This window comes from Phycodurus eques, chromosome 5 (genome assembly GCF_024500275.1).
Source record: "Phycodurus eques isolate BA_2022a chromosome 5, UOR_Pequ_1.1, whole genome shotgun sequence".
NCBI lineage: Eukaryota > Metazoa > Chordata > Actinopteri > Syngnathiformes > Syngnathidae > Phycodurus > Phycodurus eques.
Genome location: NC_084529.1, coordinates 1,502,652 through 1,529,541, shown reverse-complemented (window position 1 = coordinate 1,529,541; position 26,890 = coordinate 1,502,652). Strand labels below are relative to the sequence as shown.

The window sequence follows — 26,890 nt, the reverse complement described above, 5'->3', positions numbered from 1 at the left end:
GACAACAAGTGAAAAAAGGAAATAAGAGTTGGAGGCAACATCGAAGTGAGTGATTCCCATAATAATAAATAAAAAAATAAAAAACTAGACTTATTTCTGCAGGAGGACAGAACGAAAAGAGTGCAAATAGGAGCCTGAGGGCCGCCGTGTGCAATCGGCGAGAGCGTCGACTGAATGCCGGTTGACAAAGAGCGTCATTTACCGTTTGTGTATTTAAAAGGACCACGCAGCTTTGCCGTAGAAAGGTCCACTTAGCTTCATGTTAACAAACAATGCAAAATGCCGGAGACAGGCTCACGGTTAGCCTTTGAACACAAAAGGTGGAGCCACACATGTAGACAGACAATATAACAACACTCCTTTTTTTTTTTTATCCTTTGTGAAAACTGACTGAGATTACTGCAGCTTATTGAGTCAGTTGTGAAATGCTCTTTGTCTGTGTTATACTCGCCTCCGTGTGGCCAGGGCGCACACCAGGAGCAGCTCAATATCGGTCTGGGAGGAATTATTGGCATTTCCATTTATTTGAATGGAGCGAGAGGATTTGAGATAGGAGTGTTTTGAGCGGTCATGGAACAAATGAAACTCGTATCTCAAGGCGCCGCTGTATGTTTATTATCGTTGCAGTAGACAGCAGCGTCGTACATCAAACTGCTGTTTTTCAAGTTTATGTTTCCTCATTTCGGGACACGAGGAGAGCAAAATTAAACTGTGACACTAAATTAATACCGTACCTAATCTTGTCTCCGGTAAGTAAGTCGATTGTATTCATATGTTACGTTTCACGGAGACAACTTGCAAAGTGTTTCACATATTTAAAAACACGGTACAGTCATATATATATATATATATATATATATATATATCAAAGTAACATATCAATAGCTGGTGAAAGTCTTTATTTTTTTTTTTTAATGCAATCCTCTTCTGCCACTAAAGGAGAGCATCCTGCAGAAAGTGGTCATGACGGCCTTTGCTGACAGAACAGTGGTTACAATAGCAGTAAGTGCATATACAGTAGCGTATAATCGCCCCAACACGCACGCACGCACGCACGCTCTCCTCTTACTTTACAGTTTTTACAATGGTTTGTATTTGTTAGTATTGACAAGCGGTCGCTCTTATGCTCGCGTGTGGCACACAGCATCGCGTCCACACCATCCTGAATGCCGACCTGGTGATCGTGATGAAGCGGGGGATCATCCTGGAGTATGGCGAGCCCCAGGCCCTGCTGAATAAGGAGGACAGCGTCTTCGCCTCCTTCGTGCAAGCAGACAAGTAGCGCGAGAAGAAGAGGAGGAGAGAATGCATGGAAGGAAGACATTCAAAGTGCAATTGACCCATGGAATATTTACCTTTATTTTTTATTCATATTGTATTATATTTGTACATAACAATGTGAAATGATTGTTAATCAAATATATATTATCCCTGTAAGGTGTGTTTGCACACGAGCTGACTGACCTTCATTGACACTGCCAGTAGCACATGTTCATATTCTCACGAGTGTCACAAGACGCCGCATTTACTTCAGAACGCTAGAAGGACGCCTGAAATAGACACGCTGTTCTCGGAAAGCATTAGGTACACCCCCTCGCCAAAACCAAGACCAAAGCGCTCTCTTAAAAAAACCAAAAACCTTCATGCTCCCTTTTGATTGGCATTGTCAGACCGATATTGTACGACACTTAAGTGTTGGGAACATTACTTGGAAATCCTGTTCAAACCATAGATCATTTTGGGGGGAATTAACCACACATTTGGTCTATGCGCAATTTAAAAAAAAAAAAAGATAAATTGTGAATAAATACACACTGTTTGTTGCATTACATGTGTACAGCATGTGGAAAACCACTGTATCATACATTGTTGACCTAATGACAAGTGTGCACAATCTAGACAATGTCGCTTAAGCTTTTGCGGCGTTACTAAAATTGTAATCGTGGAAATTTCCAGAAGCACCTGGAATTCAATTACACATTTTCTCCTAGTAACGTAACGGATCACAATTACATATATTTTATAATTAAGTAGGGGGCCAAGGGGGGGGGGGGGGCAAGCCCCGTGCTGGGGGGGTCAAATTTGTAAGATAGATAGATAGTTTATTTATCCATCCACAAGGAAAATTCACTGTTTCAGCAGTCTGCACAAGAAAAAAAAAACCAAAAAACAATGGCAAGTAGCTTAGTTCACGTCTAATATTAAAAATGTGAAAAATATTAAACATAGGATCTATATACGTTATTTTAATGTGCATACATACAATCGAGATCATAATGGAATAAGGAATAATAAATATTTGTAAACCAATGAAATGACAAACAGTAAATCCGGCGGTAACTGAGCGTCGGTACTGTGAACCAACGATCCTTTGTCCTCTGCAAGAGGCTTCATACGGAATTGGCCCCTTCCTATATTCTCATTCAACTCCCAGCAAGGGCATGAGAGAGAGGGAGGGTCTGCACGCCCACCCGAGCAGGAGAGTCAGCAGAAAAGAAAAGCGCATCCCGCCGATGGAACATTACCGCCATGAAACTGCTACGATATGGAGCGTCGTATCTTGTGCACCCGTGGTGATTTTTGTTTTGTTTGTTTTTTCCAAGTGAGGGGGGTATGCGCCTGCTGCTGGTGGGGGTGTAGTTTTTGTTGTTGTCGGTGCACCCCGAGTGACGGTGGCAGCTGAGGACGAGGCAGAGGAATCCCCACGTGGGCGCCTGATTCTGATCTGGAGTGGGGGGGGGGCAACGTGAGGAGAGCGCATAGCTCGGATAAGCAGACGAGCACGAAGGGCGCAGCCGAGCTAAAAAGCTGCAAAGCCATATAAACAAAGAAAGAGGGCTTGAAATGCGGGAGAGCCATGTTGTCCAGAAAGGGGCTCATTCCGGAGGACTACCTGCTGACGCGCTTGGCCGAGGACGTCCAACAGCCCAAGTTCAAATCGAAAGCAAGGAAAGCCCGCTTCGTGGCCAAGAACGGCGCCTGCAATGTGGCGCACACCAACATCCGAGAGCAGGGTCGCTTCCTGCAGGACGTCTTCACCACTCTGGTGGACCTGAAATGGCTCCACACGCTCATCATCTTCACCATGTCGTTCCTGTGCAGCTGGCTTCTGTTCGGGATGATCTGGTGGCTCATCGCCTTCGCGCACGGCGACTTGGACCGGCGGGCGGGCGACTCGGCGCCGTGCGTCACGGACATCCACTCCTTCTCCTCCGCCTTCCTCTTCTCCATCGAGGTGCAGGTGACCATCGGCTTCGGGGCGAGGATGGTGACGGAGGAGTGCTTGTCCGCCATCGTCGTCCTGATCGTGCAGAACATCGTGGGGCTGGTCATCAACGCCATCATGCTGGGCTGCATCTTCATGAAGACGGCGCAGGCGCACAGGCGCGCCGAGACGCTCATCTTCAGCAAGCACGCCGTCATTTCGGTGCGGAACAACAAACTTTGCTTCATGGTGCGAATCGGCGACCTGAGGAAGAGCATGATCATCAGCGCCACCGTGCGGATGCAGGTGGTCAGGAGAAGCGCCACCGAGGAGGGCGAGGTGGTGCCCCTGGACCAGATCGACATCCACATGGATAACCCGGTGGGCACCAACGGGGTCTTCCTGGTGTCCCCGCTCATCATCTGCCACGTCATCGACAAGGACAGCCCCCTGTACGGCACGTCCGCCGCGGACCTGCAACACGACGACGTGGAGGTCGTGGTGGTCCTGGAGGGCGTGGTGGAGACCACCGGCATCACCACGCAGGCCAGGACCTCCTACGTGTCCGAGGAGATCCTGTGGGGCCAGCGGTTCGCGCCCACCGTGTCTGAGGAGGACGGCATGTACGCGGTGGACTACTCCAAGTTCGGCAACACGCAGAAGGTTCCCACGCCGTGCTGCAGCGCCAAGAAAATGGACGAGGCGGGCGGCATAGCGAGGTTTAAAGTCAACGAGGGCGTCGACTTGCGGCCGTCGGCGAGGAGGCGGCGGGGGGCCGGCGTGGCCCGGCGCTCCAGGTTGGAGAGCCGATGACAATTTAACGTCAATTCAGCGTTAGTCGCATAGCACCGGCTCACAACAAAGAGTCGAGAGTTCTCTCGGCACTTTACAGCGAGGTCGAGAACGGGGGTGTGCAAACCTTTGCGCTCAAGAGCCACAGTTCTTTTTTATTTTCATTTCCTAAAGCGACCGATGAGGCGTTAAGTTAAAAACGTGTTCCGGTACTTAAATAATTGATACTAATTCAATATCATATTTAAATTTGACCATTCATAATTAATTCCATTGTAATCAATTAACCATGAAATAGATTAAAATTTGCTTGAATACTGTTATTTTTATAATGATCATTTTCATGATTCATTTTTTAATTACCACGAACTAACCAATCAACTCCCGAATTAAATCAAATATGCACGGTAAAGGACATTTTTGTTTGCAAACAAATGGGATTTTTTTTTTAATAGCTATTGTGTTAGGTTAAAAACGACTTAGGCAATTATGCTATTAGGCTAATTTTATTTTGCCCATCCCTGTTCTAGAAGCACACTCATCAATTTATTTTTGAAAATGTCTTATTTCATATGTTGCACACCACACACATGCAAGGCATGCAAAAAGGGGACATCAGGGGGGTCACAAACAGTGGCCAGCGTCGAGCTGGGGAAGCGGGGTCGGTGCCTTGTTCAAGGGAACACGGACAGTCGACCGCAAGCAGACGATAGCATCACGCCAACCGCCGCTTGCCATTTGACAGTTTTGTCTGCAGCCGGACTTGAACCTGGCCCGTCTGGCTGCAAAGCCAAAGTCCTTACAGATGATACTGAACCTCGCAGCAAGTACAAGCATGGGGGGGGGGGGGGGAGAAATCCTTGTGCAGACCCAAGACTCAGCGTGGGGCGGCTGTCTGCCTCGACCGGTTGGGTTGAGACAGAAGAAAGCGAGACCAAGAGGGATTGCAGCTGGGTGCAGGAAGCGGAGTGTACTGTACTTATTGTATTAGCAATCATGGTGATGAGCGGTAGTCGCGGTATCGGCAATACGAAATCAATCGTACCAGATGTAAGAGCATCGCCGCTGTTAGCTGAACTTCTGGAAGCACTTCTTGTGACACAACACAAAAGACAGACATCGGAACTGAAAAACAAAAACACGCAGTAACTTTAACTTTAGTCGTCTCACTGGAAACGCTCAAATTGGGCTTTGCGTCCCGATTTGAATCATGATACTCGACTATGTTACGTACGAATGCAGCCATACGAGATACGTTTGAATTCAAGATTCTTTTCGAGGCAGGCAACCTTCTGGTTTGACTCTGCATTTTCAAATAAATTGTTAAGCTTTTCGTCCGGCATAATCACTGAGGTTTTACCTCGACCGGAATAAAAGCAGCGGGCAATAGAGGTTTGTACGGGCCGCCACTTTTCTTTGTTCTCTTTTCCTAACCTCTTAACGCCAGACTTCAACGTCCGGTATAATTGTTCTTATAGTCCGGTTTGTTCCCTTTGAGAAACACAATGGTTGTTTCATTAACGTGATCATCTTGTAATGCAGTGTTGAGTGAATGTCATGATTTGTTTAAGATTTTATCGAGCCCGTTTCAGTTGCTTTTAAGGCAACTCTGAATTTAATACATGCAAAAAAGTGCTCATTTGTGGCTGTAACTGCACCAACTTAGGATGCAGGTGCAAGACAAACATTTTTCCTCAAATATCAATCAAGACCCAACAGATTAGAACGGCATTTTTCTTTTATTAGATTATAATCAGCAGAGCTTGAAATATTAAATTGCTTTTAACTTAGTTAATAATTAAAATACATAAAAACAAGAGCCAGAACTGAAGAACCCTGCAAAAAAGAAAAAAATAAATTATAAAAGGGACAAATATAAACTCAATCCTCCTCCACATAGAGGCTGTCTGACAGAAGTTCTCTTTTCTATGTGTAATAACTATTGTCATTATCTCCAAACTAATTTGACTTTCATAGTCTCTTTAAAAGCAAATTTTAAAAAGGGAGGTGAAAAACTCAAAAACAACAACAAAATAAGAAGACCGGAGATTTGCAGCTGGCCGCCAGCATGCTCCGCATCCCCCCTCTTCGCCCTTTTCCCCATGTTGCTTTTTGTGGAACTGCGGACATGACATCCCGTTTTTGTCCATCTGTCCTGCTGCTGGGGCAGGTGTGTGTGTCCGCCACACAAAGCGGAGGGAGGAGGCGTGCTACACTGAACACTAACAGAACCACTGCAATTCACCCACCAGTCTGTTAAAGTATCACCATTTCTCTGATCAGATTAAATATCTAATATACAATCTTTATATTTTCTTCTGTTTCCGCATTTTCACCTTTGCTGCCCTCTAGAGGTAAGTAGGCTACATGACGTTTGTTGGGGGCCAGGCTGTCAATGTGTAGGTCGGTCATGTGGAGTTTGGCAAACTAAAGGGTCAAAGGAAGAAAAGGGTGGGGGTGGGGGTGGGGGGGGGAAGCCTCTCTGGCAGCAGGGACATACTTTCTCTCAGGTCCTGAGTAGGCGGTGCCTTCAATCAACCCGACCAGGGATTGGCTAATATTACCCACCGTGCCACTCTCAGGACCAGCGTGGCAATTGGGGCTGTCGGAGGAGGCCGGCAGAGACGTCTCTCGCCGTTCGACGCAAACGCCGCACAGTGTACTGTACGGCCCCCTTGCGTACAGGATGTGTGCTAGCGAGAGGGTAAAGGAGAGAGCCGATAACCACGCCGCGACGCCCCCCCACACGCACACCTTTAACCCGACAACAGCAAAATAGAATCAAATAACCTCCCGACAAAAAGTAAAAGTGAAATGAAACAAAACAAATTAAACGCAGCCTTAGTTTTTTTGTCCTGGTTTACATGGCAGAGAAGATGGGAGGCATGTTTTTTTGTTTTGATCCCTGGGAGGAACGTTCACGCCAATTCCTGCTGGCGTTATAAACCCCTCGCTAAAACCCACCCCCCTAAACCCCGCCAATCCCCCCTCCCCTCTCCGACTGGTTGGTTGGCGCTGCAGAGAAATACACAAGAGTAGCGGAAGGTCTCTAAAGTCCTGCTGACACACCGCGGAAAGCGGCCGGGCCGTCTTTCCTCCATCTTGTCCTCGATCAACTCCGGGAGGGCCGGCGCCTCGGCGGCGCCTCCGCTCATCTCTCCGTCACGTGGTTTTGTGAGGACGGGGAGGGGGACGAGGTCGGGGAGGACGGGGCCGGCACGGCCAACGGCGGCGGGGCCGGGGCGCACAGGATTTCGGACAGGTCGTCCATGATACAGGTCTCCTTCGGGTCAACCAGGTTGAATTCCCTTACAAAAACGACAAAATGTGCATAGAGAGTGTTCAAGTGGCCCTGCAGGTCCAGTGCCACCGTCTCTTTAAAGTGCGCCCAGTAGAGGTGAGCCAGCACGTGGAACAGATACCGGCAGATCTTCTTCACCAACGTGTCAAAGGAGTTGGGGAATTCTTTCCCTGAGGGAAGATGGAGAGGATTAGGAGGTGGCATAACCTTGCTGAAGCCCACACCCAATCTGCCTGGAACTCAAAGAAAAGAACGCAATATAGTTTGACTTCTTGCTTTGTTTAGTGGCGGAACACAACAGAGGCAGCAGCACAACATTCGGTGCTACATTACCCAAGCGGTTCCCAAACTTGACTGAGCCGCATAATACAATACACATCAAGAAAATCTCATAGCACACCACCAAACAAAAAGTATACAGACACTAGTGGAAAAAAATTTACATAGTCAGTGTGAAATCCGTCCTGCTTAGTTAAACACAAAGCTGAGAGACAGAGATCTTCAACAGCTTTCTTTCCATTTGTTCCTAGCTTTTATGGCAGTCATGCTGACAGGTGGGATACAAAGGTCAATTGTACCTTCTGCCATCTAGTGGAAGAACATTTAAGTGCACTTGACTATACATTGCCGGGATAGATGGCCAAAGATACACTCTTTTTAAGAAATAAATAAATGCTTCTCAGCCCAAATAAGTGAAATTGGATCATTTCTAATGTGCAATGGCACGGTGCTCGGGAACCACTTACTTGAGCAGTGGAAGGGACACTTACCATATTTCGTAGGAAAGGTTTCCTCATCCGTCACCAGTTTCTGACAAAGACTCATAACAAAGTCAACATATTGTGGCGCAGTGCACTTTGTCTTCTTTCCCTTCTCGTCCTGCCAGTAGTATATTCTGGAGAACAGACAAAAGGGGGGGAACCTTTACACACATTTCAAAATACCGGACAGTGAGGAAGAACAAAGTGTAAATGAGGTATTCATGAATCATGGAAATGTTTCCTTCAAAATATTTGAGGAGGGAGCAGCTGTTGACAGAAAAATATCTCTTGCGTCACACTGAGTTTTTCATTGAGACTCCAAAAGAAACAAGTCGAGTGATCTTAGGAGATGTTCATCTGCTGCCGTATATTGCCACATTCGGGGAAAACCCGAGTTCACAAGTTATGTCCGACTCTGAGCATTGCGTCAAACTCTAAGATGGACGGACACAACGGTTGACTCCAACTCATCTTACACAGAGCCTTACCAACATAAAATCACTGTACAATATACTGTACGGATGCATACATCATAGTGTATTATATACAGGTACATCTCTATAGGTCAGAGTACGGTAGAAAATGTATTTCAGTAGTCATACATGATATAGATTCATGATTAGATTCACCCCAAGCTGCTGAGACAAAAGCTAACGCGCCATTGCAACATGGCTAGTTCCACCAACCCTCCTCATATCAAAAATCCTCCATTGTCTTTCAAACCTGCCGTTTGGAACTACTTTGGTTTTTGTGTTAAGTATGTCCCAGATGTCATGGACAAAAGCACAACGGTATGTTGCAAGTTTCAAACAATCGGTGGAAATACAACAAACGTTTATGCCAACATCACCCCAATGAGAAAATAAGTGCCAGACAAAAACAAGGAGCAATGTCCTACAAACTTTACCGGATGTATTTGTTCAAATTCAAATAGGGCAAAATAAATTGACCGGGCGATTGCTACTTTTATTGCCGTCGATACGCGACCCTTTTTCTAACTCGGTGACAACACCGGGCTTCATAACGAGCTGCGGCGTGTAAACTCGAGCTCAAGATTCCTTCGAGAACCTCGCCGCTGCTCTGACCTCAGATGGCAGGATGTCGAGAGCTACACAGAACTACTTGACAGTCACACTGCTGATGATTTAAGCAGAGGTCTCTCAGACGCTGTGGAGATTTTTTCATGAAAACAAACAATTTGACAGATCTAACATACACATTTTAAATGTACAACAACATTTAACACACAAATATGGAATTGACCCAATCTGGACACAGGAGGATTCGGCCCAACGCCCCAGCGACATGATTCATCGACTAATTGCAAAAATAAATGGCGACGAGTCGAAAATAAAATAATCGTTCGTGGCAGCCTTAATGTTTAGCTGAACTCAAATATGAATTGAATGTAGAGTACAATAAAGTACAGTGAAACATGTCGTCCGTCTTGCTCTATTGCACACGAAATGGGTTTAACTAAGTCTTAAATGGTTGTGCTCCAAAATAGTTTTGAGCCGTCTTTGGGCAGGGGCACTGACACCGACAAAACACAAGTGGGCAGGGGTCGGTTGGTCACGAAATGAAAAGGATGGAATCGGACGAAGACAAAGTTTCATCGCTCGAACAAATTGTGTTGCGTTCTTCTGATGAGCAGCCCCGTGGCTAGAAGACACCAAAAATTATCAACGTCCCCTATTGTCTTTTGTTCCATTTCATTATTGAAGTCATTGGCAATTTACACTGCGTCGCATGTGTACAATGTCACACTATTTACGAGGCTTCACATGATCAGGATTTTTGGGGCCGATCGGAGAGTTTAAAAAAGAAAAACGATAACCGATCACAAGATGGAGGAATGTGTCTTTTTAAATGATCTGTTCATTTACCGTATAGAATTGTGTAATTGCTCAAAAAAAATTAGATTTACAATAAATAATGTCTTTGTTCCTCTATTTATGCCAGTGAGGCATAGTGACAGACAGAACAAATGAATGGTCTTCTATTAGATGGCAGGAAGTAAATACAGGAATTAATGTATCCACCTTGTGTGACATTTTTCTTTGTTGGCGTGCCGTGAGATTTTTCAATTGTAAAATATGTTCCTCGGCTCCATAAAGGTTGGAAATCACTGCTCTAGTCACATCGTGTATTCGAATCTGTCAGGTCAAACCAACATTACATGACACAAATAATGGGTGCTCACGTATTTTAATTAAATGACTTCACCCACACTGACACTTTAGAGCACGATTCGACAGAACGGCGGCATGTTTACGTCCAACCGCTCGGGCTACCACTCGCTTGGCTCGGCTACTTAACGTTTTTGTTGCCCGCTTGCGAGGCGCATCGTATTCCAAGTACGGGAACATACCTCAAGCAAGCCTTGAACGAATGTCCTCCCCTGTCCTGAGCACCGGTTTCCCCCCCCATTTTGTCCTCACGATATAATCGGCACGATCCGCTCTTGTTGTCGTCGCCACGGTAACGAGTGTATCCGGGCGCATTTGAGTTGACAAGATAAAGCCCAATGATCGTCAAAATCAGGATGCAGTGGTATCGGAATCCAAGATTTTATTGCAATCTTGAAAGAGCAAATTTGTCTTGTAGTCTGATCCAGCATTACGTGCTGTCTGTCTCAGACGTGTTGTCTCTTCCACACCGCCGCCGTGTTTATTTTTTATTTTTTTTAAATAACTTGATTGACCGTCACACGTTTACAGGTCTACGTCAAAAGACATGCGACAAGGATAAAAAGAAACTAGCTTTCGGATTCAAATATACTGTGCACGATGGCGACCCGGAGTAAATGTCTTTTGCGGAGCCGATCGATCGACAAATTATGACAAGGCCGATCAGCATGAAATGCTAATTATCGGCCGATAAAATCGGTGTAAAGTCTACAGTCTACTATTTACACAGTTGTCACAGCTATTGCAGTCCCACTTTTTCACCCTGCTGTGGAAACACATGCGAGATCAACGTTGGTGTATCTACATAAAACATATCAATATTTCTCCCTCTACATCTGGTCGCAGCACTTTCGCCAAAGTGTCGGAGAGCAGTGGGTAAGTAGCGGCTTAAGGTGACAGCAGCAGCAAAATGACTGTTGACTGAGAGACAAGCTCATCTTTCACAGTGAATGCCTCATTATATACAATGGGACTCAACAGTTTGTGCCACGTGTATGCGCAAAAGTGCGTACATTTGTGTGTGGGTAATCTGGTTTTTCCAGCATGCAGAATACACAGAATGAACAAAAGGACTGCTCCTTAAGGCAAGAGTGCACACCATTAAGTCTGTACCCCACCCTGACAGGGTAAACTAGTTAGATAAATACTTATAATTAGCCACAAACAGTCTTTCAGGGGACAATGCCTTTGAAAAGCGTCGACTCCCACACACGTATTAACGGCAACATTTTTTCCTTGGTGAGAAATCTAGGCTCTCGAAAGTAATTTGTTTATTGTGCACCATTTCCTATTAGGAAAAAAACTGAGAAATGTTACAGAACGTCACTCACTGATCATTGCCTTCATGGCAGCGAATATGCTGTGCCGAAGGGAGGACGAGCAGTGGATCGGTGAAGATGATGTCAAAGCCATGCTAATTGCTAAGCTATCGTTACAAGCAGTCGAAAACATTGAAATAAGCCATTTGTCTGGCTGGAACTGCGTTTCGCGGCGTTACCAACTTTGAACAACAAAATAACAGGCCAAATAATCTGTGTTTAGAGATATAAATCTAAAAATAATACACTTTCACTCAGGACGTCGCTTCTGGACCGGAAATGAATCACTGCACACGCTACTTCAGAATGTGAGCAGGTTAAAAGTAGATTATTATTATTTAATATTTTGTAATATAAGATAACCTTTATTCGTCCCACAATGGGGAAATTTGTATTGTTTCAACAGCAATTGTGGATTTAGGAAACATAAATATGCAATATAAATAGCATGCAAGAGAAGACGTAATTACATTTCTTCTTAAATGTACTTCTTGTACGCGTACAGGAAGTACACTGCCCATTGCCCATAATAGAAACCAAAACTATTGTCCATACATAAACTATCAAATTCAGTCTATCGGCAATGTTATTTGTTTCTTTGTTTGTTTGCAAAATAGAGTGCTGAGTTTTAAGTTCGACGTTTGAGATCTGATGAACCTGCTTTAACAGACTTGCACAATTGTTTTTTATTTTATTTTTTATTTTTTTTATTTTGTTACCGGGGTTGAAAACAGAATTGGCAAAGAGGAATTAAGCCATAGACAGATCTTTTTGATGCTGAAATGTCAAAATCTCATTTACTGGTACTTTGATTCAGGCTGCAACTGCATCCACCATTACAAGGTTGATTTAATAAAAATATTAAAATGACAACGACTGAAGCCACAATTTATTAACGATGACGACTGTTGCATGGAAATGTTCTCGACAAAACTTTGAAAATATGGAAATTCAGAAATTTGGACTAATTGTTCTTGAAGTGAATTTTTATAGGTTGGCAGCTCATCAACAAGCATAGTTATGGTAGAAATATAGGCCAATAATAAACAATGACTTTTTTTTATTGCACTGTAACAGCACATCTGTGCACCTTCTATAAAAGTGATGTGATAATGATGGAGGAGGATCAGCTCTTACAAACAAGACGGGCAGAGCAGAATGGAGCCCCAGAGGTGCCATACTTGCTGTCCTGCAGCTCTTAAGTCAATACAGGTAGAAAGCTGACTGCAACGCACGGATGCTCCGGATTCAGACAGTCGAGCGGCCTCTAGCGTCTTTGTGACTCTTTATATTGGCACAGTGACTCAACAGCAAAGCAGATAGAGGACAGAGAGTGGGACCTCAAAATACCAATCTCCTGAAGGTCACACCATTTCAAAACTGACCAAAATATGTCTCAAAAGTCAAACAAGAACTCATGTGTGACGTCACATGATGAAATGAGTGTTCAAAAATGGTTCTAGTGTTTTAACATATTCATATTAGTTTGCTTCGTTTACACCTATAAGCCTGTTAACAATGCTACACAGTTTTTATGTTGCAGACAATTCAATTTGAAAAATGTGTCATGATTGACCTTTAAGGTCGATTACTCACGTGTTGCATGCCGTCATGGCTTGACAGCTGTCGCCAGTGCAGAACTCTGAGATGGTGCTGTACTGTAAGTTGATAAGATTGAAGAATGTAGTTGCTGCAGGAACAAAAAAAAAAAAAAAGGAGAGGTCACATAATGCCAACATGCTGAGTCATCTCCTGCTCAAGATTATCCTCTTATAATAATGCTTATTGACGTCACAACACGGAAGAGGCGTATTTGTTAATGATGCGTCCTTTTGTGGACTGTCAAGTACGTTTCTAACATCAGTGACTCACAGTCACAAGCAGCACTATTAGTCGGTATTTAAAGTCATCCGCAAACCAAGTTGTACTGAAGTCTCAGCATTTCAGTTGTGAAGGTGTATGCAATAAAAGAGATTGAAAAAAAATAAACGACAGACTGAGGGAAAATGCTTTTTAATGTGCTGCCCAAAGTTCTCAACAGCAGGGAGGCCCAAAGCAGCGTTATCAGGTTGATTTATTTTAAGCCTACACTCATATGTTGCCAGAAAATGAATGTTTGCATTTAAACAACATTGATGATGACTCACAATACAAGGTAACACATGCTGTTTTCTTATTAAAGCTGCAACATTTAGGTTAACCACTGGTGACCCATTAAAGTATTTCATGTGAAGATGTACCTGCAGGGCTTCCACAGGTAAAGAGTTACTTTCGAAGGCCCACTCATCTCACTCTAGTGTGGGAAAACCTTTTTTCATGTGACTGCTATGCAACGTGACTCTCTTATCTTGCCATAGAGTGTTAGTTACCGACAAATAGACATTGAAATTCTGTAAATAAATACTGTTCCAGCCCAGCAAAAGTACTGGGAAATATTTGGAGAATTAAGCCATGATTGTACGCAAAAGAAAAAACTGAAGTAAGACGAAGATGAAACTACAGTAAATATCAATGGCTACAAGTCCAAACACAACTTTGATAACTTCCTGTCGATAAAATGCTAACATGTTCTAACATCCCATTTGTTTCCTTTTTCCCTTCCCCTTTTGAGCAGCCCTTTACTGAAAACCTGAGAAAAACAGTCGGGGAGAGAAACCAAATTAAGTCTAGAGGAGCATCAATCAAGCACAGCCTGTTTGCAACAGTGTGCTTACACGATTCAGGAAATTATGCTCATAAAGACAAGTGTAAATTTAAGAAAAAGGGTAAACAGGACTGACAGTAAGAGATGGTGTTTAAATGAATAGTTTTCCGTGTTGTTGGGAACGGGCTAAATACTGTGCCATGTCTGGATTGTGTTAAAGGTTTGGGTCTGTGGTTGCTGCACCGCCAGCGGCTTCTGTTGGCTGACATTTTCACTTTCCACTCGTCTTTATTTCCAGGAAACCTCCTGTCTTGTTTTTTACCTGGCATGAGGAAGATATTTTACAAAGCGATGTCAGGACTTCCAGTTTGGCCATATTTTGTTAGTGCTAGGTTAACATGGAGTCGGCCAGTAAGGGAGCAAGCAAGAAGGTATCACATGCCCTTGACACGTATGTAACGTGGCTTACGATTGCTGATACAAGGAATCACGCACTTCAGCACGACCACAGAATGGCAACGATACAAAGTGAAGTTTTGTCACCAGATCATTATGTCCAATAAAGTGTGGAGGTGTTTGTTTGGTAAATAAATATAGAATTCAAAAGCATACATGATCTGTGTACATGTAATATATTATCAATTTGTTTCAAAAATAACTCAAAACCCGAAGTGTAGGACTTTCGACTTGACTCGGACTTGCCTGTCGAGAAGCTGGCTGAGACTTGTGACTTGCAAATAAATGACTTTCTGCCACCTCTGGTAGACAGTATTTAGCTATGGGAAAAAAAATGGCTTTCTGCCCCCCCCCCCACACATTAATATAAATCACAAGTAGATGAGTTTTTCTGCAAATAAAATCTGCAAATAGGTGAATCGCAAACACGCAGGTGCCCACTGAACTTCTACAGTAAGTTAAAAAAAAAAAAAAAAAAAAGGATATAACAAGGGTAACATTAGGGATGCAGCAAAAATCCGGCCACCAAAGGTATAGGCCCCTGTTCTCAATTGCCGTACGCGGTGACGTATTAACTATTTTCGGTTCCAGATGGCCTTGCGATTGGCTGGCGACCGGTTCAGGGTGTACCCTGCCTTCCGCCCCAAGTTAGCTTGGATAGGCTCCAGCAGCCTGCGACACGAGTGAGGATAAGCGGTAAAGAAAATGGATGGATGGACGGTTCCAGATGGCGTCCTGTGTGGCTGTGTATTATTTTCTCACCAGACACTTGTTAATTTGCCAACTATCTTGCTGTTCAAAGTTGGGTAATCTCCAGTATAACGCAGTCCCAGACACGTCTATGTGACGGGTGTACTTTATCAGCCAACCACTTTATTTCGGTGTTTTGTGTCTACATGTGACGATAAGCTTCGCAATTGGCATCCCTTCTCAGTCTTTCTCCTGTTAATTACTCATCGCTCCTCCTTTTTTGACAACAATACTTCTCAGAAGTGTAGCTTATTCGCTGGCATGGAGGCAATGATGAGTGACTTAAGCTACGTTGACACCGGAAAGTGAATCCTACTTTCGCCTCCGCAGCTCGTCATCATCACAACTACCTCTTTTGGCAGTTTTATTTAACTGACAAAAGTCTTTCGGTCCGAAACTTTTGGGTCATTTTCGGCCAAAACATTTCGGTCGTCGAAATTACTGTGCAATGACAAAAATAATGGATCGCGCAGTGTGTTCATCAGAACAAAATGGGGAATAACGTGTGTTGGTGGTCACCGGTGCTCGGGACGTTCATTTAAAGCTTGCGTGAGGTATGTTCACGTACTTTTAATAAGATACTGCTCACAAGCAGGCAACAAAACATTATGTAGCCTAGCAAGCTAGTGCTAGCACTAACGGTTGTAAGTGAACATGCAGGGGTTCTGAATCATGCTCTGTAAAGTAATTTAATTACAGTATGTTAGCACCCATTATTTCTGTCATGTTGTAATGTTGTTTGACCTGTCCATGGACTCTTTTTGCACAGCTGAAAGCATATAAATGTCCAAAATGTCTTGCTTTCTGAAACTAGAGGAGTCTGGTTTAACACGTACAGTGGATACGGAGAGTACTATGTTAGCACCTTAGCAACCTGCTGTTGTGATCACATGGGCTCTGTATGCCATTCTGGTGCTGCTGGATAGAGGTGATGGAGGTGCATGATACCACCGCATTATTTATTTTTGATCCATTCCAATCTAAACTGACACGCTTTTTCTTTTTTGCTGACATCTGACCGATTTCCGATCTCAAAGATTGGATTGGGACAGGCTTATATATCATATTCAAACACCAACCACCATCACTTACTGTTGCTGGCTAGCCATTCGTGGAGGTCTATCTCTCGGGGCAGCACCACCAGCTCCTTAAGGTCAAAATCCACCACTCGGATCTTTGTGAACTCCGGCTCTAGGTATTGCTTCTTCTCTTCGGCTGGAGGCTTCTTTCCATTTGGTTTTGTCTTCGACTTCCTGTCAGGCAGAAGCAGAGGGAAGGTCAGGATATTGCACTTTTATGCCAGTAAAGATGGGGAATGAATGCATGGAAATATGCAATCTAGCACCGTGGAATACGGCAAGTAAGGTAATCATTTTGTTGTTTCTAGCCTCCAATAACATTTACAGTAATGCAAGGGGGGGAAAAATGCAGTTGAAAGATTACATTATGCAAGATGCTCAAGAATCACCAAGTACTTGATAGAAGTAGCATAATTTAATTGGGAAATGCAATGCCAATGGAAAAAGGTCTCGAGTTCAGACACACTGATTTAGAAAATTATAGTGAATCTACAAACAGTTTTGAATTGCTGATAGCAGTTGACAGATCCCAAGGCTCAAAGTGAGGGATGACATTTTGCAACAGTAGATTCACACCCACCACCATAGACTAAACCAAGAGGCCTGTCTGTACATGACCTTACACTCTGACCTCTAACCTAATGTCATGTCTGAAATTCAAAAACTGTAAAAAAAATAAAAAAATAAAAAGTGCAGTGTGCAAACACCAAAGGCATGAAAAAGGTGACAAAAATAAAAAATAATTTTGCAGCAGGGCTTGGGGGGGGAATTCTCCCGCAGAGAGTTTTTTTTTTTTTTTAACATAAATTAAGCAATCTGGAAGACTCTGAAGAGTACAATAAGGCAAAATACACAATTTTCTTCAAGCAGAAAAACATTTATCTACATCGCTCAAGTACATGTTGGTGTACAAATTTAACAAAATAAAATTTTCGTCATTTCTTTGCCTCCAACTTGGGGCAGGCCCATCTCCACCTGCACCTGATGCCTGCTTAAAGCTGTGCCACATCAATAGCATCCTCCTCCTCTTAAGCACTCTCCTTCTGGAAAAGAATTGACTAAAATCATTGTCTGTTTCACTTCATTTTTTACCATTACCAACTTCAAAGGCTAATCCCAAATGTATCCCGTACCGCCTTATCCTCACAAGGGTCGCGAGTGTGCTGGAGCCTATCCCAGCCATCTTTGGGCGAGAGGCGGGGTACACCCGGAACTAGTCGCCAGCCAATCGCAGGGCACAATTAAACAAACAACCAGTCGCGCACACATTCACACCTACGGGCAATTTAGAGTCTTCAATCAACCTAACACGCATGATTTTGGGATGTGGGAGGAAACCGAAGTGCCCGGAGAAAACCCACGCAGGCACGGGGAGAACATGCAAACTCCACACAGGGGGGGGCCAGGATTTGAACCCCGGTCCTCAGAACTGTGAGGCAGATGTGCTAACCAGTCGATCACCGTGCCCCCCACCCTCCCCTAAATGTATCCTAACTTTGCTCATTACTCAAAATGGCGTTTTTTTTTGGAGTAACGTGTTACTTTGTAAGGAGTTAGCAGCATCACTAGCCGCAGCTGAACTTGCGATGTGACTATTGCGCGCACATACATCGCGCTGATGTTCAAACAATATATTGTGCTGCCCCCGTAACTTGCTCAAGAAAGTAATGCAGCAACTGTCAACCTTTATTGGCCTCTCCTTAGCTTCTGGACCTTTGTCACACAATCAGATCATCTGAGAGTGCTGCTTTTGGACACACACAAGCTCTTGTAATAGCACTCATGACACAGGATCATGGATTTTTTTTTTTTTCTGCAGCCCCTCTCACTTTCACCCAAGCGCTGGACTTAAGTACTGCAGTATAGAAACAAGGCGGGAGGGCACTATAACCAAAATAGAGACGTATTTACAAAGAAGAACAGAAAAAGTCAGTGAGAAATGAGGCCAGATGTAGTGAAACTAATGAGGAGGGGAGGCCAATCGCCACGTGCACAGCTGATGTCCATGGGAACTAGTAAACACTAATAAAGCATGACAGCACTGCATATCACAAGGTGTTGCGGCAAAAGGTATGCAAGTGCTCCTTAACGAAAGCATTTCCCTTCTTTCCATACTGGTAAACAAGGGAAGGCATGTCATCAAGTGAACACATGCTGTGAAAACAACTTCTTGCTAGTTGGGTGGTAATTCATCTTTAGAGGTCAATATCTACTTAGGACATTGCATCTGTACTTATGCTAGTCCAAAAAAAAAAAAAAAGCAGATGACACCATGAAGGATTTACATTTTCTATTACTCTGTGTCCTTCCCATCGAAGTATTATTTTTATTTTTTTTAAATTAATGGTCTTTCTCCCACCTCAGTCCTCATGACAAAACCGCCTGTTGTGCTCGCCCAGCCTTGGGCCTCATTCCTGCCCTCTTTTGTCATCTTTGTCTGCATCTCCTGGTCACAAACTGACAATCTGACCCGTTCACTTCTGATCTCACTCACCTTGTTTTAAAAGTCCCTTATTTTGGTTATTTAGACCGCCATAGAGGGAGTCTCTAACATGAACTTAGTATAAAAGTGTCAATTTCATTTAAAAAAAACAAAACCCTTTTTGCCATCTGAGTGTCCAGAAAAGGCCCCTCTGACAGTTACTGTTGTTTGAACCAGTTTTGTATCCCTTTTGTCCATATTTGGCAAAGACCAACTGATTGGTTGCCTCCGTGTAGAAGACCCATTTGTAAGAGCGCATTTGTTATGTTGACAGAGCTGGTTCAGGAGCGGAAAGGGATGACGGAGATCCTCGCTAGTTACGTAGATGAGCTCCAGAAATTCGAATGACCCGATTTCAGGTCTCTCACAGAAATGTTTACTGAGGCACCATCGAGATATTATTACATTCCAAATACTAGAAAAACTTGGTTTGGCAAAATAAGTCCCCGTTAAAATAATAGCTATGCCTCTCAAGACACATACCTTTTTTCTATTCTTGCTTCTTTTTCACCGCTAAATATACAAAGAAATGAACTAACAGTTTAATGGTTCTTGTGGCTTTGAGTTTCATGTTTCACGCTGTGAAAGGGCTTAAAAGCAGAGCAAAGTGCTTCATCCACAGATACCATCAGTCTCGCAACGTTACAAAGGCTTTGCTAATAAGCTCCTCAGAAATCTTTGGCTCCTGAGAAAGGTTCAAGTTTGTTCTTTTGCCATCCCCCTCCTCTCTTTTCCTTTAGAAAATATTATGTTCACCCAGCTATTTCCTGCCTCTTATTTCATTATTTTTCACACAAACACCTCCTCCCTGTCTAGCACGCATTTGTGTTGTCAGGGGAAGTGAATTTCTGGCGCTGTTAGTTTATTTTAGGATCAATAAAACCTCCTCAGTGCCAGAATTCCTCCCCTCATACATGCACGTCTGCCCTCGCTAAACACACAGCTCGCCTGTTCTTGATAAGGCCAGTCTTTGCCATAAAAGGCAGCAGATGCCCATTTTGTCTCACCAGATCAAGGCAGGCCACAAGACCAAGACCAGGACTCGGCACTAGTGGAAAGGACTGCCACAGCCTGTCTGGCACCAAAACGGACCGGTCAAATCTCACAAATCAAGAAAACCTGGCTAGACCTGTATGGGGAAACTCATAAGAGCCATGCAAAGATCACACATGTACAAATTTGAGGTGGTACAGTTTTTTTTTTTAAAGAAAAGGGGGAGAAGGGGGAGGAGGAAGCAGACATGCTGGTGTTTATCTGTAATAAAAACAATAAGAAAATAGGGTTGTATAGCCGGGTGACATACAGGTCATTGCAGACAGAGCTATGGATGACTGACCTGGCAGCTGTTCAACTCCATCTGTCATCCACTATCTTGCCCCCTTTCACTTTCACCAGCCGCCACACGACCCCCTACCAACCAGCCATCTTTATTCACTATATGAAGCCACAAACACCCCGTTTATATAGCATGTTTGACATGGTGAAAAGGGAAACTCGAACTCGAGGCTTCGGCTGACTGAAAATGCTGTAACATGCATGCCAGTCATCTAATTTGGAATGGGACGTTGGGTAAAACTACCCACGCTAGGGCTGGGCATCTTTAAGAACATCGCCATTTGATGTGATTTCGACTCGTTAGGTTGCAATTTGATTCAATATTGATTCTTTAGGCTGCAATTCTATTTGAGCCGATATTGATTTAAATGCTCCGATATCAATTCCGTATCCATCAATACATCCATTTCCCGTACCGCATATCCTCACTAGGGTCGCGGGAGTGCTGCAGCCTATCCCAGCTATCCTCGGGCGAGAGGCGGGGCAAGCCCTGAACTGGTCGCCAGCCAATCGCAGATATCGATTGAGTCAGAGGTCAAAATAATTAATAATAATTAACCTTTTCATGTAAGGAGTGTGAGTCAGCAGGATTCAATTACTGCAATCCAGGCTTCCAGATCTATTTCAAGATCCAAATTTAACAGACAAAACTGTTCTCTTCCCTGAAACAACCACAGACGATTGAGACCAGCCTGGTCTCTGCAAAGCAAAACCACAGCAGCCATTATGGGGCTGAAAAGAGACAAGGCGAGCACATTCAAAAACTGTGCAAGGTACTGTTGGTCTGCCAAAGCTTCTGCTAAAGTTCCTGTGAAGATTCACAAGCATCTTATTTAGGATGACCTCATCAGTTTTAGTTCTGTGGCGATGAGATAAGCAGCAAATGCAAACATAGAAAGCACAGCTGGCACCACTTAATCAGGAGCATCACCGGGGGCGTCAGCAGCACTGTAAATCAGTACATGAGCATTGTAGCCAGGGAGCAGGCCTAAACGTGCACACACTGTTCCAATTCAACCACTTCTACTGTCCCAGCACCACTCTGCCTAAAGGCTTCTTTACACTCGCGCGGGCGGCGACCGCGCTGACGTCACTGCGGCTATCCCGCGCGCAAGTTTGCCTTTATACTCGAGCGCAACCCAGGCGCGCCGTTTTGACAATGTGCTGCAGCTCTCCTCCAAGTCGGGGGTGTCGCTACAGCTGACATTGGCTAGGACACCACAGGGTGGCCAAGTCCGGTAGTCGTTTTTAAGTCTCCGGAACAAGGAAAAAAGCTGAGTACGTCATCACAGCATGTGACTCAGAACAGACCAATCGCGAGAGATGATCTCCGTGGCTTTAAGCGCGCGGCGGAAATGTGTGCCGTGCGCCCGGTCACGTGATGCAATGCGGGTGCCGTCACCCGCGCGAGCGTATAAAGAGGCCTTAACGCCTCCCCACGTGTCATCCTGTGCTAAATCCCATTCAGTGGCTCATGGGGCTGCGGCGCATGCAAGGGCCCCCCTGCCATTACGATAATGGAGTCTCATCAACATCACAACAAGGTGTGAGAGGAAAGGTGGGAGCGGGGGATTGTGTGAGATAAGATTGGACTTCTTGTTAAGCACTTGGCACAAGGAAGTTGATTGTAGGAAGTTTAGGTCAGACACCGACTGGTACAAATAATGATGATGTCTGACAAAGTGTTGAAGCGATGAGTCACGAAGGTTGACTAACAGTGAATTTAAACAAGCAGCAAACCATAACAAACATGCATTCATAGCATTAACATCTTAAATTTTGGGGGGAAAAAAAAAAAAAAAAAAACCCGCCAAGGAGGAAATGGGTTAACAGAGAAGCTGTAAACAGCCCCAGATCCTCATAAAATCCCAAACTACGCAACCTTATAAACTTTGAAGTTTTATAGTTCGGTCTTTTCTGAAGATGGAATATCATTTAACATATCCAAAAGAACCTTTAAGCCACAATATAATGCTTACAAACTTCTTAAGACTATTACTTGATTGGGTGCAACAGAAAGTGTCTCTGTGCACATTAAAGCCCTACAGCGCTGCATCATTTAACATCTGTTCTGAGTTCCAAGAAGGCATCCAATCTTCCGCTGTATTGCTCCGTACATCTTCACAGTCAACAGGTTTCGAGGTATGTGGCCTTTGTTCTTCTCCTTGTCCTCGGGCTTAAAATGGTAAGAGGAAATTTCACCAAATCATTAACGAGACAAGCTTTCCCAAGAAGGAGCCCACTCATTGTGACCGTACATCCTCTTTACATGGCATGCGTAAAGTGGGTTCACAGTTGGTATTTGCTTTATTTGCATTTACGCAGATGAACAGGAGCGGTTTGTTGTTTGTGTCACTTGGATGACATGCAAAGACATCGGGCATGGCGATCTGGGTCATGCATTCTCGGTTTGACTTCAGCTAATAAATGATTAATTTAGCCAGCAATGGTCACGCACAAAATATAGGTCAAGTGGAGAAACGTAACTTCTGGTGTGTCACGCATTGCCTGAAACCAGGACATGCGTCTTAATAAGAGCACAGGGAGGGGGGAAAAAAAAAAAAAAAAAAAAAAAAAAAAAAAAGAAGCGCTTTCATGTCCATTCAATTAATTGCATGACAAACCTTTGAAGCTGCGCTATTCCAAGTTAAGAGGTGACTCTTTATCTCGCATGTTCGACCGCGTCCATGGCAATTCGTTTTGGAGCTTTTCTACGAGCACGCAAGAGCAGACATGTGTCGCGTTTCTTGCCGGAGAGACTCGAGTCGTGGCCAACTTAAGCAGCTGCTCGATGAGCCGCCGAGCAGCGCACTAACACCCGCGCATTTAAACGGACACACGGCCTAACATACACCGACCGACGTTAACGTCGACATTAAGCGAACATCTGGCGCCTATCCTTGCAAATTCGACGACGCGAGAAAAGACAAGCAGCAGCTTTTACATGACACTGTTTTTGGTTGGTTGGTTTTTTTTTTACCTGAGAACTTTGCCGACCGCTTGAAGCACCATTTTGCAACTTAGTCCGTTTTTAGAGTTTCTCTGGGAGTGCATGTCCTTCTTATCCCCAGGGAAAGAGCAATAATCGCCGACCATAGCTCATGTCGGGGAGATAACAGCCGGGACGCTCCACAAAGACGAGTCCGGAGTTCACTGACACTCGGCGAAAGCGACTCTGGAAACTCCTAACTTTTGAAGCAAAGCCCGCCTCCTCGTATGACATTCGTCCAATCGGAGAAGAGCAAAGCGGTGACGCCGAAGCCTGCCCACGTGGACGTTGCTCGAGCTGTTGTAACGCATCAACAGGTGGTAATGCAGTAAATGAGGACTCGGATCCTTTTTTTTTTTGTTTCTTTTTTTTTTTTTTTAAATTAAAAAAAAAAAAAAAAAGGTGTCGCTGCATTTCATTCACGAATATGTGTACAAGCATGTTAGGCTAGAAATGACAGGAAGAAAAAAAAGCACAAGCCGAATGTAATTGGCATTCCTCACATTAACGCTGGTGCTATGTAAATTGGACCACTATTGCTTGGCTTTCCACTTTTTGTTTTTGTTTTCACTGCAGCGACTCATGCAATAAAATATATGCGTGTGTATGCGGCTGCACGTGTTATGATTGCACATGACAACTCTTAATTCACTGTGCCGGTGATACTCGAAGGGCGAATGTCCCACTAAGCTCCTAAAATAACTAAGTACGACAATCTTGCAGTGAGCAAGGACAAAAATAACGTTTAAAAGCCGTGTTCATAATAAGCCCTTTCAAATGCTTTACTGTTGGTGACCACGAACACGCGTGCTGGGAGTGAGGTGACATTCCTCCTGTTGTTTGTGAAGTTCACCTGGAGTCCCACAGTGACAGGATGATAGCAGTCAGGCATGTTCAAGCACGGCAACACTGGAAAAACCAGCGAGATCGTCAAACAAAGCCCGAATGAGAGCGCGTGCTGAATAAACATGAATATTTACATTAGTAATTTACATTAGTGCTTGTTTGGGGAGGTTTGCAAAATTATTTAGACTTATCTTGGGGGGCTTCATTCGGATTCGAAGTGTTTGAGAGGCATGAAAACCATTTTGCTGCAACGGGTTATAAAAAGAGAAGAGAGTATAAACCTATATACTTCTACCCCTTGTCTTTTTAATTATTAGCAATCATGCACAACATCAATATTACAGAAACTTCAAAAAGTGTTAAATTAACAGATACAGATGTCTATATTTTAAATGAGTTTGAAAGCAAGTGAAATTCAGAAATATCAAAATACAACTTGACTAATATGTATTAAACAAGCCTCACAAAAATGTACCTTTTTGAATCGCAATGTTAACTGTAATTAAAACATGCACCTTTCGTCCTCATAATTACAGCTTTTAAGCGAATATCCCCTCTTCACACGTTTCTATTCCTGTCTTGGTTGTTTTTACTGCCTATCGGATGACTTCTATGCTTCATTAAGGGGTGGGAGAACTACGGCCCGCGGGCCACATCCGGCCCGTTGATCATTTCAATCCGGTCCGCCAAAGGTTGGTACAGAATCGCGCAGATCATATCAAAATCACGACGACATTCGTTTGACCTTGTCCTGTAATGCCGAGTGCTTCCACCAGGTTGTCCCGTAATGCCCAGTGGTTCCACCAGGTAGCGCAGTAGGCACAGTGATACGTTGACTAGACTTGGGCTGTTTTGTTTTTACTCTGCTACTGCTCTGAACCCTTCTTCAACCACGAGCGGGCCAAAGAAAAGAAAAGTCGACAGTGAGTGCCAACTGTTTAATATAGAATGGACTACTAAATACTTTTTTCACTGAAGTCCGGTCAAAGGCTGTATGTCTAATTTGTTAAGAAACCATTGCAGTTTTAGAGGAATATCACATCAGCTGTCACATTTCTACCAAGCATGCTGATGATGCTAACAGCCAATCAACGCAGGAACCGACGGCCGCGGCTCAGCGGTTAAAATCGAGCTCGCAGGCTCAGCAAAACACCTTTATCTGACAAACTGCCATCTAAGATTCAATCCCCGAAACAGGGCCACGAGAGCGGCAGATGGAACTGACTGATCTCCAATGTGACACTGTCTTAGAAGAGAAGTTCAACTCTCAAACTGGATGAGTTTTATACTACATGAAGCGCAGACAAATTTTAAAAAATCTGGAAGATGGCACAGAGGAGGTGTTTGGCTCTGTATATGTGTCTGAACAGACTTTTAGTGTGATGAACACTAACAAAACATCCTTCAGATCCCAGCTGAGTAATGAACACCTCACTGAGAATTGCCACAACAAAACTAACACCAGACTTTGACGCACTGGCAAAAAAGGTGATCAGCAAAACAATACTGTCCCAATTAAAAGTAAATCTAAGTATAAGTACTAAAATGTTTTTTTTTTTTTACTTATTTATTTTTTTAAATTTGTGATATGTAAGCATCTGGGGTCCTGGCTTGGCCCGTCTGTCAAATTTAAAAATTCAATGTGGCCCCTGCGCCAAATGGGTTTTCCCACCCCTGGCCTATCCCTCTCTTAGCATCGAGTTCTCCTCAACCATTGTTTTGTCTTATTGTTTTTGTTGTCCTCTCAGACTGAACTTCTAGTGCAATGCCACAGCAGCAGGAGTAAGTCAGGGAAATGTGGACCCACACAGAGAAGCACTAATCTTTGGGATCACAGATGCTATGAGCACTCCGTGTATGTGGGTGGTACAAGAACTTCAGAGGGAGATAAAAGACCTCGTGAGGAGGGATGCCGGATACGTGCGTAGTGTTTATAGACATGTCAGTTGAGCATAATTACGGTTGGACCCTCGGAGGCGCCGCTTGTTTGTATTTAAAAGCCCCCATTTGATCCAGTGAAACTATCTGAAGGAAAACAAAAATAGAATAAAAAACATTCAAAAGGGACATTGGGAGTGATAGGCGCCTGGCTGTACCGTCATCCTGCATGACTGGCTCCCTTCCTGCTTCCCAGATTGGGGAGGGTGGGGGGCATCGCCCGCCTGGTCTAGCCCATAAAGAATACACAGAACATCACAGAGAGGTGGGGTTGGGTGGGGGTCTTAGCAGTGCTCATTTTCAATTGTGTTAAAACATGACATTTAATTAACACATCCAACATGGCTACTGGAAAACAACCATTTAGGAACACTTTTACTTGACATTTAATATTTATTGCTAAATTAATTTTAAATGCATTGTTTTATGACACTCAGAGTCCCTCAAAGGCAAAATCAACTCATTTACTGCTGCATATTTTGTGCTGCACACCACACACAGAATGTGATCATACACATGCAAAGATGTTATCGTCAAACTTTGCTGTCGCTTCCCTAATTAATGGTCTGCGCTTTCTTAGTGAACTTTCTTCTCTTCAAAGTTTTGCTTTAAAAAGGTAATATATAACCACACCTGTAGCATGTCAGGTTTTCTTGGCTGCAGGCTGAAAAGGGAGGCGCCGACATGAATGGTGCTATAGAACTACACAAATTGGACCTCTTTGCAAAGTGTTGCGCAACATGTGACGTGGATGGAAACTAACGGCCACATTCCATTGTGAGGCAGACACTTTTTTCTTTGTCC

The 26,890-nt window shown here is 43.9% G+C and overlaps 3 protein-coding genes across 7 annotated transcripts in view; 2 read left to right on the top strand and 1 right to left on the bottom strand.

The window, feature by feature from the left end:
* The window catches only part of abcc8 (ATP-binding cassette, sub-family C (CFTR/MRP), member 8), a 45,787-nt gene extending 44,350 nt beyond the window's left edge, over positions 1-1,437 (top strand). For all 3 annotated transcript variants that reach the window (XM_061676704.1, XM_061676705.1, XM_061676707.1), the window contains 2 exons: positions 940-1,002; positions 1,145-1,437. In XM_061676704.1, the coding sequence (XP_061532688.1) occupies positions 940-1,002; positions 1,145-1,282 (201 nt within the window). In that variant the 3' untranslated portion in view covers positions 1,283-1,437. The remainder of the gene's footprint in view (positions 1-939; positions 1,003-1,144) is intronic.
* Positions 1,438-2,749: 1,312 nt separating this feature from the next.
* kcnj11 (potassium inwardly rectifying channel subfamily J member 11) lies at positions 2,750-4,024 on the top strand. Its single transcript, XM_061676714.1, has one exon. It carries the CDS (start codon positions 2,858-2,860, stop codon positions 4,016-4,018), a length of 1,161 nt encoding a protein of 386 aa, XP_061532698.1. The 5' UTR covers positions 2,750-2,857; the 3' UTR covers positions 4,019-4,024.
* A 1,693-nt stretch (positions 4,025-5,717) lies between these two features.
* mob2a (MOB kinase activator 2a) overlaps positions 5,718-26,890 on the bottom strand; it is a 63,497-nt gene continuing 42,324 nt past the window's right edge. For 2 of the 3 annotated variants that reach the window (XM_061676718.1, XM_061676717.1), the window contains exons 2-5: positions 16,510-16,670; positions 13,164-13,257; positions 8,069-8,193; positions 5,718-7,468 (exon numbers count right to left, since the gene is read on the bottom strand). In XM_061676718.1, the coding sequence (XP_061532702.1) occupies positions 7,149-7,468; positions 8,069-8,193; positions 13,164-13,257; positions 16,510-16,670 (700 nt within the window). In that variant the 3' untranslated portion in view covers positions 5,718-7,148. Of the gene's footprint in view, positions 7,469-8,068; positions 8,194-13,163; positions 13,258-16,509; positions 16,671-23,293; positions 23,478-26,890 lie in introns of those variants that run through there. The other variant, XM_061676716.1, reaches the window with a different exon arrangement.

Excerpts from the sequence above, each read along its gene's own strand:
- kcnj11 (XM_061676714.1), top strand. The coding sequence starts at position 2,858 with ATGTTGTCCAGAAAGGGGCTCATTCCGGAGGACTACCTGCTGACGCGC.